The 14,912-nt window shown below is 43.3% G+C and overlaps 1 protein-coding gene across 9 annotated transcripts in view; it reads left to right on the forward strand.

Moving 5' to 3' along the window:
* Nucleotides 1-14,912, forward strand: part of TRIO (trio Rho guanine nucleotide exchange factor) — a 366,740-nt gene that overhangs the window by 1,471 nt on the left and 350,357 nt on the right. The window contains exons 1-2 of one of the 9 annotated variants that reach the window (XM_063811099.1): nt 238-730; nt 3,451-3,716. The exons of 7 other annotated variants lie outside the window; for them this stretch is intronic. In XM_063811099.1, coding sequence (XP_063667169.1) covers nt 3,674-3,716 — 43 coding nt within the window. In that variant the 5' untranslated portion in view covers nt 238-730; nt 3,451-3,673. Of the gene's footprint in view, nt 1-237; nt 731-3,450; nt 3,717-10,796; nt 11,973-14,912 lie in introns of those variants that run through there. One more of the 9 variants, XM_063811098.1, reaches the window with a different exon arrangement.

A 14,912-nucleotide genomic window follows, 5' to 3' on the forward strand; every position in this document is an offset into this window, starting at 1 on the left:
CGGTGAGATCAGTTCCCCAATCCGGGTCACGAGGAGCAATTGCAGCGGGAGGGCGATGGTGAGAGGCAGAAGTTAGCAGTGCTGGTAGATACCTGGTTTAGTACTGTCTTCTCTTGGTTGTCTTGATCTTTGCTAGGCGGGGTTATTTTTGATTCATTTTAGCAGATTGGTTGTGGCTGGGAGTGACACAGCCGACTGTCCAGTGTTAGCTTGGGGTTAATCTACTCCCCAGTGCTCACTCTCCTTGAGAAGTGCCTGCAGAAAGCAAAGGTTTAGGAAAACATGAGCTCCTTCTAAAGAAAGCTACGCCCCCCCCCCCCTTTTTTTTTTGGTGCGACTGGCCAGATAGAGCAGCCCCGTCTTACCTCTTAATAGCAGAACTGGGACGTATTCCCTTCATGCCCTGAAGCTAAGTCTAGCTTTCTCTCTACCACCTGTCACAGAATAATAGATTCTGTGCAGAATTCAGCTCCTCTCTGTTAGAAAGGCTCTTCTGCGTTGGAGATGGATTTTTTGGTGTTTGTGAGACCAGGCTTTTTTACATCTCTATTATGCATAGTACAAAAATCACTTCTGCTGCTGCTAAGAGCCCTCCCTAAAAGACACCGAAGATTTGCTGCCTGTTGGCGTGGCTCTCTCCAGGAGTTGTCGTCTGCTCTTGGCTTTGCTTAGGCCTGTGCTGCCCCCGCCGCCAGGGCTCCTGTTCATGTTCCGTTTGGGTCAGAACCAGGTAATGTCTCACTGGCTTGTTCCTTTCTGCTGCCCTCCAAAATGACAAACTTAACTTTTTAGTTGTTTCACTTAGAATCAGGAGCCAGGGCAGAACTTAAGTAGGTATCAGATGCAGTGTCCCATTCCAGGGATAGCCTGGAACGTCTTTTTAAAAGTGAAATCTCCTTTGGGCAGCTCTGAGTCCCTGACCTAGATCTTGGCTCTAGCATCTAGGCCAACGATGTCTAGCAGGGGGCAGAGAGGGGTCATTCTGTTGGATAGGTCGGTGTGGGGGTGGGGTTTGAACAGTCAGGGCTGACCAGGCAAGGAAGCTGAGGAGAATGGAGCAGTCAAATCCATCAGAAATCTGGCTTTCTTTTCTAAGACTCAGAAACATGGGAAAATAGGTTCTCATTGACTGGGGAGGACAGATCAGGGTGTGTTTTTGCGCCTGGTACTAAAAGTGCCAACCTGACTTAGACAAAGGCTTTCCATTGCTTGCCTTTCCTTTCTCAGCCCTGAAACTCTGTTTGCATGGCTGCCTGATTTTCTTTCTTTTTTTAAATTCGTTCTTGTTGCCCGCATTCGGCTTTGTCTTTGTAGCCACAGATTGAAAACTAATACCAGTGGTTGGATGAAAGAAAGAGAAGACTTTAATAGAACTTTTAAACAATTAAGGGAAGTTCAGAAATAGAGTGAACAGTCCTGTGATTTCTCCATTACTGGAAGTGCTCACATAAAGGTGCTGTCACCTGGCAGGGTTTGGAGTTGGGCTCAGGGGACAGGACTGCTGCCCTGGAGAGGGGTCCGGGAGATGACCTTGGGGCTGTTCCCCTTTCCCTGTGGACTCTGGCTTTCTCTGAGTCCTCAGTGCCTAATCATTGTTCTCTGCTTTTCTTTGGGTAGTTCAGGGCTCCAGAGCCCTGGTGCCCTTCTCCTCTGCTGAGCGTCCACCCAGGGTTCACCTCACCCAAGGTCTCATTTCCTTTGCTGTCATTCCGTTCTCTGCTCAGGACCTTGGCACTCCCTATTCATTTTGACGATCATTTTGATCACCTATTTATAGACCTGGCATGAAGCAGGCAGGCCAATTAGTGTTCAAGTGGATTGAGTTGTAATAATGTGAGTCAAGTCCTGGTGCTTGTGTGTTAAAGAGCAGTAAGAGATTTTCTGCAGGTGTTAGTGAATTTCGAACTTCACTTTTCTCCTTTGCACAGAGCTCAGCACAGTAAAACCAATTTCAATGCAAGAGCAAAAAGAAAAAAAAAAGACACCACAAAAATGAGCTAGCCTTGTTTTAATTTTATTTTACAGATGAGGAATCAGCCTTAGGGAGGTTTCATGACTTGCCCCTCAGAGTGGAACTTGGGTAGAGTTAGAGTCAGGGCCCTGGTCCCTGGTGCTCTTTCCTGGTCGCTTCTCATAGCCAGGACGTTGCTTACATTAGTTCTCAACCCCACTGGGACCAATCATTTTTATTGCCAATCTATTTTGGGGCTCTGTTCTCGTGGCAATAAATCATTCTTTCAGAGCTCCCTATTTAACCTTGCGAGAGCGTGTGTGTGTGGTGGAGGTGCTTACATAAATGCAGTATTTTTAACCTGCCTGGCACGCTTTAGGTTGGCGTTAAATGAATATCTGGAGAATAAAGGTTTGTGGTTATTCTGAAGCATCACGTCCTGTCGTGCTTGGTTTCTTTCATTATTAAATCTTACTCTGGACTCCTCCTGCAGCCCCTGTCTTTCCAGGGAACAGGTGAAGAAAATCAAGTCTATTAGGGAGAAGCACACATACTTTTATATATTTTGATATGACGGTTTCCTTGTGGAGTATTGAGAGAAGCTTTTCTTCATATTTATGCCTTGAATGCCGCTTAGGTAGTTGGCCTGGGGCGGGCTGTGCTACTTCTGTTGGTATTGAGAAGCCTGGCAGCTTTGGTCCTTGTGAGCACCAATAATGATTGTATTACAAAGTGGGTCCTTGTTACCCTCAATATTTCAAAAACGGACACTGAAGGAAATGTAATTTGATAGTGAATGTTGGTTTCTCCTTTTTAGGTGGCACAGTCAGTTTTAGAGGAAAGCAAGGAGATTTCTAAAATTCCTGTAAGTGACTTTCGAGGAATCAAAGAAGTGCAGTAAAGTCATCACTGAAAGAAGCTTTTCATTGAGACCTTGTAAACCGACATATTGATGTGGGATATTGTATTTTTTCCCTTTGCAATTGAACTATTTAAGATTCAAATGAAAATTTAAAGAAGCCATTTCCACCATTTAAATGATTAACCAGATTTAAATGAAGCCGGTGGTGGTGTTCAAAATGAAGCATGTGGTTTACATATGTTTCCTAAATATTACCCTAGAAATATGTAATTTCAGTGGCCTTTTTTGACCTTTTAAATGTTACGATAAAGTTGAGATTTGTTCTGAACTGCAGGTGAAAGATGTGTTTGAAGCTGTCATAATCTAAGTCAGCTGTATTCAATATTTACTTTGTTTATTTACTTGACTATCGAGAAAATAAAATTTTATCTCATAACCTTGGCAGAATTCCAGAGAAAAGTCTAATTCTTAATCAATAGCCACACTTTACTGCCTAGTAAACTCACTGATATTGATAGGGATGAGCTGTGTTTTACTACAAAAAGCAGTGATAACACCCCGCCCCCATTCCTCCTCAATTCTATAATGAATTGGCTTTTATTTCCTTAAGTGCATTGTCTTGACAAAATTTTAACAGCGCCACTGGCAGGAAATAGTAGCGACTCCCTGGACAGTGAAGACTTGGATTTGCGGGAGAATCCCAGTGTATTCTGGTGGAAAGTGCGTGCTCTGACCTCATCCTCCCATTTCCTCCAAGTACTCAGCTGCGTAGACTTGGCCAAACTGACAAGGGTGATGGTGTGGTTGGCCTGGTGGATGGAGATGCTGTCTTTTGAATCTTCTCAGCCTCATTTTAATGAATGGACTGCAGGGACCAGGCTGGGTCCCCAGCTGGAGCAAGGGGTAAGCGGGTTCGATGTGCATCCACAGGGTTCTCTTCGTCCTATTCCAGTTCTGCTGACGCGCTGTTCAGTGGGCCACTGGGAGAGGGAATGAACAGGGAGACTTCCCAGTGACCCTTGCACTTGGGAATTCTGGCTGCTGTTACTCAGCCGGAGCTGTTCTGGGAATTCCTATTGCTGTGCCTCTGAACTGAGGGGAAGGGAGCATAGAGGAGTGGTCAGAGGCTTGCGGGGCCCTGCATGTGCTGCTGGCTTCCTGCTGGACCCCTGGTCTCCTCCCCCTGTGCCCGCAGAACAGGATTTTGCTCTCACTGCCAAGGTGCCCAGCTCCCTGCTAGTTCGTAAATCTCAAAGAGAGATACCTGGCTAGACTGTCCAGTGAGGACTCCCAGCTTTTTGATGTTACTGAGCCTTCTGTGCAGACAGTCTTGCTTATGGGGAATCTTGCTCTCATGTTTAATGGTTAACAAGTGCATAAACATTCATTTTCGCTTCTCATTCACTCATGGAAACACTTAATTTGCTTACCGAATAGTTGTGTTGTTACCTTAATTTCCTCTTTTCTGTCCCCTCTCCACATAAGGAAGCCCCTTGAAACCCAAATTACTAATCACCTGCCCCCCGGGAAAGGTTGTATGTGGGAAAAGAGAGAGCAAACCAGAGTGAGGCTACGAGCGGGGGGCAGAGGGCATTGACCTCTGAGATTTCTCCCTGTGCCATTTGATGGCAGAGGGGCTGTGGAAATGTAAAACCTCGTTTTGGTGATGAACATACTTGAGTTTTAGATTACTGGCTCTTTTCATTAGCCACATGTCTACTCTTGTCTGATGGGGGAGGATTGTAGAGTAGTCTAGAGCTGGTGTTTTGGAGGCATCTTCCTATTTGGGCTTTGTCATCAATGAGTGCATTTTAGCAGTTACACTGACAGAGAAAGCTTTCATGAAAACTTACTCAACACAAAGACTGGATTCTAGGTCTAGGGTACTTTGACTTTGTGGTGTCCACGTGAGTTGATCAGGCTTGTTTTCTCACAGTCTGTAGCCCTGCTATGGACAGGGATGAATTGCAGGAGGTTTTTCTTGGGGAGGGATTTCAGTGAGTGGCAGCAGATTTGTCCTGGCTGCTCTGTGGACCCCTTTCCTGAAAGGAGGGGGAGCTGGTGCTGCTCCATTACTGGCTTACTGCAGGGAAGGCCAAGGGGCCCCTTGCTGTCTGTCTGTTGTTGTTAGCATTGAAACTGTGTAGGTGTGAATAGATCACAAACTATAGTACAGCCATTCCATTAATGTTGAGTGAAAGAAGACAGTCTCAAAATGCTGCATGCTGTATGAGTTCCTTTATATGACACTGGCAAAAAGACAGAACCGTAGTGACAGAAAACAGATGGGCATTGATTGCTAGGAGTTAGGGGGTGGGGGAGTATGGCTACAAGGGGGCAGGAGGCAGGTGAAGGATGGGGAACTGATTTGTTCTGGTTGTGGCAGTTACATGTGTTAAAATTCACAGACCTTTACACACATGCACACAACACACACACACAGTTTAACTGTATATGTTATTTTAAAATGTGACATTAAAAAAAGGGCAATAATAAACTGGGAGAAAAACTATTACAAATCAAAGGATTATATATATGTAATTAGTAAAGGGCTCCCTCAAATCAATTAAGACAAGACATTATCTAGAAAGAAAATAGGCAAACAATTAAAAGAAGTATGAATGGCCAAAAAATACATATTCAGCCTCACTCGTAATCGAGGAAATGCAGATAGAACCAATGATACCAACAAAAGCCAAAGCTCATATAAGTAATTATTCTCTTAAGTAAACTTGAACAAAATTGAGTTAATTTGGAAAGATTTTATATCGATTTGAAAGATAGTAATACTTGTGTACATACTTTGCTATGTAGGACCTAGCTTCTTATAATTGCCCGGGGGTGATCTAGGGTAATGGTAAAGATAGATAGGGGGAAATAAAGATTCTTTCCTGGGATTCTGTAATACGTGTTAATTTGGAAATCCATCTGGTGTATAAGTCAAATCTGACTTAAAAGACAATAATCTTTAGGTATAGACAGTTACCATTTTTGCTGCTTCAAAATTTCCCACTCCCGTGATTTGTGCTGCTGTCCAGATTGAAGATGACAAGTGGCCCATGCAGGATGATCTTCAGCGCCTCACAGTTCCTGGTGCGAAAGAAGAAGTTTAGTTTCATCTGGAGGGCTTCGTTCCTACATGAGTAACTATAGGAGGTCATTTGCCCTCTGTTCTTAGGCATTCTTGTATATAATTGACAGCTACCTATTTCACGGTATTGACAATTAATAAATGAATTTATGAAGTGTTAGCCCCACCTACTTTTAAGACTCATAACCATAAAACTATGCATGAACTTGAGAAAAACACAGTTCAAATTTACACGTATAATCCTAAAATATTTTTAAATGGGGTTTGTTGGTGCCTGTTTTTTCATTGTGTGTGTGTGTGTGTGTGTGTGTGTGTGTGTGTATGTGTGTATGTATGTAGGTATATCTCTTGGAAAGTCATAAAATACCCCTCTTTGGATTTCTGTGGAATAGGTGGTTTCAGTGCAAGAATGAATGAATATATCGGAGACTAATACTTGAAATCTATTTTCAAAGAACTCGTGTTTCCTAGTATATATGAAGTGACATGTATAAATGACATGAATGCTTTCAGGCAAAATGTTTAGATTGTGATTTGAAAATGATGTGCATATGAGAAGTCGTTAAGATGTTGGCCAAAACAGTGTGTGTATAAATTGATCTCCATTGTTTATTCATTTTGCTTTGCTTCCTCTTGCATTGACCCATCCACTTTTTCAAGTTCACAATGATTCTTTTTTGCTGCTGCCATTGAAGGATGCCACTGATACCTGTGAGAGGGCACTCTTTGGCATTTGCATTCTGAAAGTTTTGCATTTTCTTATTTGTGTTTACTTTTTAAGTTCATCCTTGTTCTGCATGACAGATATGCCAGGGCCTGCAGGAATAGCATAAAAATTCTGTTGTTTTTTAGATAACTTTATTAGCTTAAGTTTTAAATGATAAGGACCGAGAGCTACAATTCCTCTATTTTTTATTCTGAAGCTGAACCACACAAATATTGAAAAACAATGCTTTGACTGGAGTGTTATAAATATTTCCACCTAACTAGCTTCACACAATAAAATCTCTAAAGTTTAAATTGCCCAATATTTTGACATCTAAATAACTGGAATAAATCCCTCATTAGTCTAATAGTAAACAAATAGATTTCTCATTTGTAGGTAGCTTTTTAAAAAATTTAAATTCATGATTATGAGAAATTCTTCCCAGCCTTCACTGCCCTTTTCAGTACCAGAGTGATGAAAGCTGGCATGCAAGGGAGCATTACTAGCTCGAAAAACAAAACAAAACAAAACAAACCCAGATCGCACGGGGGCAGGATGTATTTCAGTTTTTTTGTTTGTTTGTTTGTTTTGAGATGGAGTCTCGCTCTGTCACCCAGGCTGGAGTGCAATGGCGCAATCTTGGCTCACTGCAACCTCTGCCTCCCGGGTTCAAGCAGTTCTCTGCCTTAGCCTCCCAAGTAGCTGGGATTACAGGCACCCGCCACCATGCCCAGCTAATTTTTTTGTATTTTTAGTAGAGACGGGGTTTCACCATCTTGGCCAGGCTGGTCTTGAACTCCTGACCTCATGATCCACCCATCTTGGGCTCCCAAAGTGCTGGGATTACAGGCGTGAGCCACTGCGCCCGTATTTCACGCTTTTTAAGAGTCACTTCACCTCCATCTAAATTTTGTTGCACTTACCCTAATATGTCTTGGGTCCAGGAGCCTGGAGAACGGGTGCTAATTTGATGGTTTCAGGCTGTACCTTTTACTCACGTGCCAATTCAGATCAGTGCATCCTGATGGGTTGCCCATAGGAGAGCAGCTCTTCATGGCAGGGGCTTCACTGTAGAGTCATTTAGTGCCAGAATGTTGTTAGTAGGTAAATTTTGTTAGTTGGTTGGTATACATATTACTTTTCCAATGTTTAATTGCAGAATTTGCAGGATTCATTGTTAGGCCTTTCTCTCATACCTCATGGGTATTGTTTATTAGGGCCAGCCTCAACTCTGCTGGAGTCTGAATTCTCATAAGGTTCAGCCTGTTTGTAAGATGGAAGCTGCCCACTGAACCAAAGAGCTGGAAGCCTTCGAAAGGCATGCAAGATTGAGGTGGAATCACACAGATTTTCGCTGATAACCTGCAGAGTGGACGATGGAGGCTTTGGAAAGTAGGATGGCAGCCTTGCAACAGCCTGCCCCTGGCCATGCTTGCCACACCCTTGCTATCCTCTAAATCTTTAACAGCAGCTGCCAGGGAGCAGCAAGAGAGGCCGGGACCCCTGTCACGCGGGATGAGATAGCACCTTTGGAATTGTGCTCCATAGGAAAGTAAAATAAGCACATCTGCAAAGTAGTAACCTGCTTGCAATGTCATAGGATGAGATTTAAGATACTGTGTATATTTCTTTTTCTCCCAGAGCTGTAAGTCCCATCCTGTTCTCTAAGAAAACCTGGTAAAATCTTCCTCTTCACTGTTATCTCTGTATTGCCACCACTGGTTTTACCATCCAAGGGCCTGTACTTTGCCAGGCACTGTGCAGAGTGTTTTATATACTTTTCCTTGGATAGAAGCAGCTCCCCCTCCTTCAGCAGGTGGATGCCATTCCTGGGTTGTGGATGAGGATGTCTGCTTCTGGGAGGGCAAGCGACCTGCCTGCCCCATTTGACTCTGTTTGTGAGGGCGTGAATTGGAATTTAAGCCCAGGGCTGGCAGATTACAAAGCCCCCTCCATGCCCCTTCCCTCTCATGGAAGGAGAGAGTAGACATGACCCCTCCTCTATACAGCATCCCACAGCCTCCTGGATTTTCATTTTAAAATCCCGAGAATTGAATTTGTGTATACTCATGTGTTAAGGATCAAAGCTATAATTTACAAGTCTCACACCAAATAAAACTTGAGTGAAAGATTCCAGTCTATAGCAAGTATTTTTCCCATGTTGGTTTGGGCCCTGTAATTTAGTTTCTGTGCCTTTCCTCTTCTCACCTAATTAAAACTGATGTTACCTTTTACGTAAATAACTCTAGCAGTCCCAGCTTTCCAGTGGAGGCATGTTGGCTCTGTTGAGTTTTACAGGCTCCCCCGGCTCACAGTCTGGGGAGAAATCCTGATTGAAATCTTGGCCCTCTGTTTTGTTGGCTGTCTGGACTTGGACTCAAGTGTTGGATAGGAAATCTCTGGCCGTTAATGTGGGGGTGGGGAGTACGGGAAGGGCGGGGAGAGGCTGGCCAGGGAGGGAGGTTTCCCAGCCCTTGCTGTGTGTGACACATTAGAACACTACCAGGGCTTCCTTTCTAACTTAGGAAAGGAACAGGGCCGGGGAGTGAGAGGGGCAGGAGGGCACCACTGAGCTGCTTTTTTGGGGTTGGTTTTATAAAATGGTTGTGGTCACTCCTGGTTTTGCTATATATAGCTGTTTCGTTGCAGCCACTCATTTTTTTTGCTGTTTTTCATCAAAATGTGCACGTAGATGATATTTAGTCAGGGGAAGCAGGGTCATTTCCTTCCCACTGTCTCAGGCACGTGTCCTAGGCTGTTCTGTGTGTGGGTTGCGTTCTCATCAGCCACACCTCATGTGGTCCCCTCACAGTCAATGGCATGATTTTATGGGATGCTTGCTCAGGTTTATGCCCACATAAAACTTCTGAGCTGTTGTTTTCTAGCATCATTTCCACACTGGGAATATGCTTTGTTTTTCTGTGTGACTCCACGTTTACTTTGGAGTTTTAATATTTCAGTCAGGATGATTGAAATGCTGGTCTCTTGAAGGCAGACACTGTATAATCAGAAGGTAGATTGTGCTCTAAACATTTACAAGTCACTTCCTCCTAGTTTGCCCTAGGAGTTTCTAAAACTTTCAAGCTTTTACATTTTTATGTAATTCTTTCCGTTTGAAGATTTCTAGGATTAAAAGGATTGGCCTTTAAGACCCTGGGTTGCTTTTGACCTGCTATTGTAGTATATCTTTTATTTTAAACTAATAAAGGTGATACAAAGCTCAGGTCTGAATTAACTTAGTTGAATTGTGATTTTGCTTTGTAGTTTTTGGTCATTTAGTTGGTCCATGTATTGTGGATTACATCTAAAGTTATTTTGGGGGGGAGTAAACTTACTTTGAGAAGGCAGAACTCATCATGCTCAAAGAAGCAAGAACAGCTTCAGATCCCCAGTTGTAAGTATTTCACCACTTCTGCTTTGTCTTCCTCTGCTTCTCTTTCTGGATATAGCTAATTTACATGTTACCTTGTTTCTGAACCATTTGAGAGTAGGTTACAAATATGATGATGTCCCTTACCTCTAAATGGTTCAGTGCATATTTTCTAAGAGTGAGGACATGCTCTTACATAGTGATCATAATCAGGAAGTTAGTTTTGATACGATATCATGATCTAAATCACTAACTTTAACACCTTTTTACCAATTGTCTCAGGATTGTCCTTTTTGGCAGTTAAAAAAATTATGGTCCAGGATCTCATTCAGGACCATGTTACGTTTAGTTTGTTGTATCTCTTCGGTTTCCTTGAATTTGGAACATCTCCTCAGCCTGTCTCCCTTGTTACCCTGATAGTTTTGACGATTACATGGTGGTTATTTTAAAGACTACTTCCCAGTTTGGGTTGCCTGATTCTCATGACTAAATTCAGGCTGTGCATTTTTGGCAGAAGGGCTGCATCCTTTTTGGAGCATCGTGTCTGGGAACATGTGATATCCACTGTCCCACTGTGGTGATGAGCACTTTGATCACTTGGTTGAGGTGATGACTTGCAGGTCTCTCCACCCTATTTGTCCCTTTGTCATTAGTTAGCATTTTGTGGGGAGATAATCTGAGGCTGTTCCTCTCCCTTCTTTCATTTGCTAGTTGTAGCATCCGTTGATGATCTTCACCTGAATCAGTTATTAATATGATGGTTGCAAAATGTTGATTTTTTTTTCTAACTTTGTAATTCCTTTTGTATTTAGTTGACTTTGTACTGTAAGGAGGAGCTTTCCTTATCTTCCACTTATTTATTTATATAAGTATGGCCTCAGAAATTCCTGTTTTATGCAATGAGCTATGATCCTTTGCTGTCACTTAGTTTGATGCTCTAATTATCTAAGATTTGGCTAGTGGGAGCCCCTTCATCCTGGCTCTTTTATCTTTTGTGACCTGTCTCCATCATTTTTTTGGAGCACTTTCTTACTCTCTGGCACAATAAACTGTTCCAGGTGCACCTTGTGCTTTCCTTGCCCCAGGGCTGGGATCAGCCATTTCTCCAAGGAGCCCTTGGAGAAATGGTTCATTTTAGTAGTGAATGGTATTTAGAAACACGATCTAGGCACTAAGCGTGCTCATTGCTACAGAGTTGTCCTTGCTTTTAGGGCCTCTCAGTAGACAGAGCTAAGAAGTGTATGCGTGTATGTGTGTGTATGTACGCATACACGTAGACATTAATTACACATATGCACACGTGATTGAGATCTCTTTCTGCACCTCTCGGTGATAAAAACCATATGTTTAGACTCAGTGTGTCCAATTCCAATACAGTACCACAGGGTGCATTTTAGTCTTTCCTCTTCCGTATTTGTAATTCCCTTCTCTGACAGTGAAAAACCTGGCTCCTTTTATCCTCCGTATCTTTACTTATTCACTCAATCCTAGAATATGCAGAAAGTAATTTGAGAATGCTAACCCACACCACGGTGATAAATGAACCTCCACCCCCAAGTTTAAACTGTTCAAATCAGCAGTTAGTGGTCAGCTTCTGTTCAGCTCAGTGCCTTGTCAGTTAGTCATCCAAACAAAACAGATGAAGTAATGCTCTGCAGTTCCCCAGGGGCATGTTTAAGAAAAGAGCTGCCAGACTCCATCAACAGCTTACTTTCTGGTGATGTCGGAGCACAAAATTGAAAAATCAGGAGTCGCCAGAAAAGAAAGGGAGATTAATTTCATACAGTTTATAAAAAGGACACCTGTTGTGGGAAAAACAGTTTGTCATCTTCATCTCAATGTACAAATTGCCAAAGAGAAGAAATAAAAAGGAAAGTGTTGAGCCAGTGAGAATGGGTGTGTAGAGGAGGATGGGTCGAGCGGACCTTTCTCAGGGATCCAGTACATTCTACAAGGAGGAGAAGAAGCTGAGTTCATGTGTTGGAGTAAGCTGTGAGTCATGACTTGAAAGACTGTTGCTTACTGCCCTTCATTGACTAAATATTTCTTCCCAGAAACCACCTGCAGTAAATTCAAAGCAGCTATGTTTCTGCCTCAGTGCGGGATTTCTGGGAACTGAGTTTATGTGCACTCAGTCCCAGAAATCATGGAATGGTGGGTGAGATCTTAGGATTTCATTTGCTGTTCTGTATTTTTCTTTTCTCTCTCTCTTTCTCTCCCCCTCCCCGCCTCCCTCCCTGTGTCTCCCTCTCTCTCCATGTCTCCCTCTCCCTCTCTCTCCCTGTCTCCCTCTCTCTCCCTGTCTCCCTCTCTCTCCCTGTCTCCCTCTCTCTCCCTGTCTCCCTCTCTCTCCCTGTCTCCCTCTCTCTCCCTGTCTCTCTCTCTCTCCCTGTCTCTCTCTTTCTCTCTTTCTTTCGAGACAGGGTCTTGTTCTTGCCCAGGCTGGAGTGCAGTGGTATGATCTCGGCTCACTGCAGCCTCCATCTTCTGGGCTCAAGTGATCCTGCCTCAGTCTCCTAAGTAGCTGAGACTTTGAGCATGTGCCACGACACCCAGCTAATTTTTGTATCTTTTTTTGTAGAGATGGGGTTTCGCCATGTTGCCCAGGCTGGTCCTGAACTCCTGGGCTCAAGTGATCCACCTGCCTCAGTCTCCCAAAGGTTTGAGATTATACACATGAGCCACTGCACCCAGCCTGTTCTGTGTTTTTCTACATTAAATGATGACATGGATATTATGTCCCTGACTTGGGGAGACAGTCTCAGTTTCATATATTATGTTCTGTACTGCCCATAAACATCCTCATGCTTGTTAGATTGTGTTCTGGAAAATTTGGCCTCTGTATTTCTAGCAACCCTTTCTATGATTACACATTTTAGCAAGAAAAAAATCATAATTTGCTTATTAATATTTTAATGGAGAAGGGCTTTTGATATTAGAAAACTGGGAATAGGCCGGGCGCTGTGGCTCACACCTGTAATCCCAGCACTTTAGGAGCCCGAAGCATGCGGATCACGAGGTCAAGAGATCGAGACCATCCTGGCCAACATGGTGAAACCCTGTCTCTACTAAAAATACGAAAATTAGCTGAGCGTGGTGGTGCGCGCCTGTAGTCCCAGCTACTGGAGAGGCTGAGGCAGAAGAAGCGCTTGAACCCGGGAGGCAGAGGGTGCAGTGAACTGAGATCACGCCACTGCATTACAGCCTGGCAGCAGAGTGAGACTCCGCCTCAAAAAAAAAAAAAAAATCTGGGAGTAAAAAGTCATGACTAGGGGTAGTGAGAATGACTGCTAATAGGTCAAACATTCTGAGGAAAGTTTTTGAGCTAATGGAGATGTTTTGGAATTAGATAGTGATGAGGCTGGAAACGGTGATTTCTGCCTGTAATCCCAGCATTTTGGGAGGCCAAGGTGGGAGAATCTCTTGAGCCCAGCAGTTTGAGACCAGCCTGGGCAACATAGTGAGATTCAGTATCTACCAAAAATTTAAAATTCGCTGGGCTTGGTGGCGTGCACCTGTAGTCCCAGCTGTTCAAGAGGATGAGGTGGGAGGATTGCTTGAGCCCAGGAGTTTGAGGCTCTAGTGAGCCATGATTGTGCTACTGCACTCTAGCCTGGGCAACAGAGCGATGACACCCTGTCTCTTAAATAAATAAATAAAAATAAAGAACAAAAAGTCATGGCTAAATTTGTGATACATTTCAGATTTTGAAATAGCTTCAGTTATTGAGTGTTTACTATGTATAAGCCACTTAATTTTCCTACCCCTTACAAAGTAGGGAGTGATAACATTATACCTGAGGAAATGGAACTCAGAGAGGTTTTTTAACTTGCCCCAGCTCAGGTGGCTATAGGGACAAGGTTACCACGCGCACAGTGGGTTCTGCCGGAGGTGGAATCCGCCTGTGCTGGTGTCTCCTACTCTGACGTGCGTCTCTTATGGAGGAATTTGACTCAGTTTTTTCTACTCCCACTCCCCCTCTCCCTTTTTTTGGTGTTAGAAAAAGTGAAATCACCTCTATTTGAAGGAGGGGATTGTGGATAAGATTTGACCAGGTTTCAGTTGTGATTTGATGGCATATTTGGAAATTTTGTGGAAAAACCTGGGTTAACTTTTCAGGAAATCGCAGTCAAAAAAAAAAAAAAAAAAAAAAGAGAGAGAGAGACTTTGCTTCCCTGTAGATTGTTTCAGTCCTGGTGGTGTCTTTTGAGATAGTGAAAAGCATAGCTGAAAAAGTGGAAACTGATGATGCTTTAGCTTTTATTGTTTTTTAAACATTCTGGGAAAGTTGAAGGGAGAGGCAACTTTCTGCTATGCTTCTCCTGAAAGTGATATTAACATTAAAAATCGGTGTCATTGTTTTTCTGCTAGTGTGAGCTTTATATTTTTTTTTCTCTTTTTTTTGAGATGGAGTCTTGCTCTGTCGCCAGGCTGGAGTGCAGTGGCACGACCTCGGCTCACTGCAACCTCCATCTCCTGAGCGATACTCCTGCCTCAGCCTCCCGAGTAGCTGGGATTACAGGCATGCGCCACCTCATTTATTTTTGTATTTTTAGTAGAGACAGGGTTTTACCATGTTTGCCAGGATGGTCTCCATCTCTTGACTTCCTGATCTGCCCGCCTCGGCCTCCCAAAGTGCTGGGATTACAGGCGTGAGCCACCGCGTCCGGCCGAGCTTTATATTCTTGAATATTGGAGTCACCTCTGCTCACCAGCATATAGACCGAGACATAGAGTATGTTGTTAGACTCTAAAACAGAAACGGCATTAATTTGCATAAAAGCGCATATGCTCTGTTGCAATAATTTTCATTGTGCCTGTTTTAGAATTGAGTTGACACTTCATACAGAGTATTCCAACTCAATTAAAAAAGAGACACCGCAGAAAGAAGAATTTGTGTGGCTTTGAAATTTATTTTGGGCACAGTCCCTG

This window comes from Pan troglodytes, chromosome 4 (assembly GCF_028858775.2).
Source record: "Pan troglodytes isolate AG18354 chromosome 4, NHGRI_mPanTro3-v2.0_pri, whole genome shotgun sequence".
Classification (NCBI taxonomy): Eukaryota; Metazoa; Chordata; class Mammalia; order Primates; family Hominidae; genus Pan; species Pan troglodytes.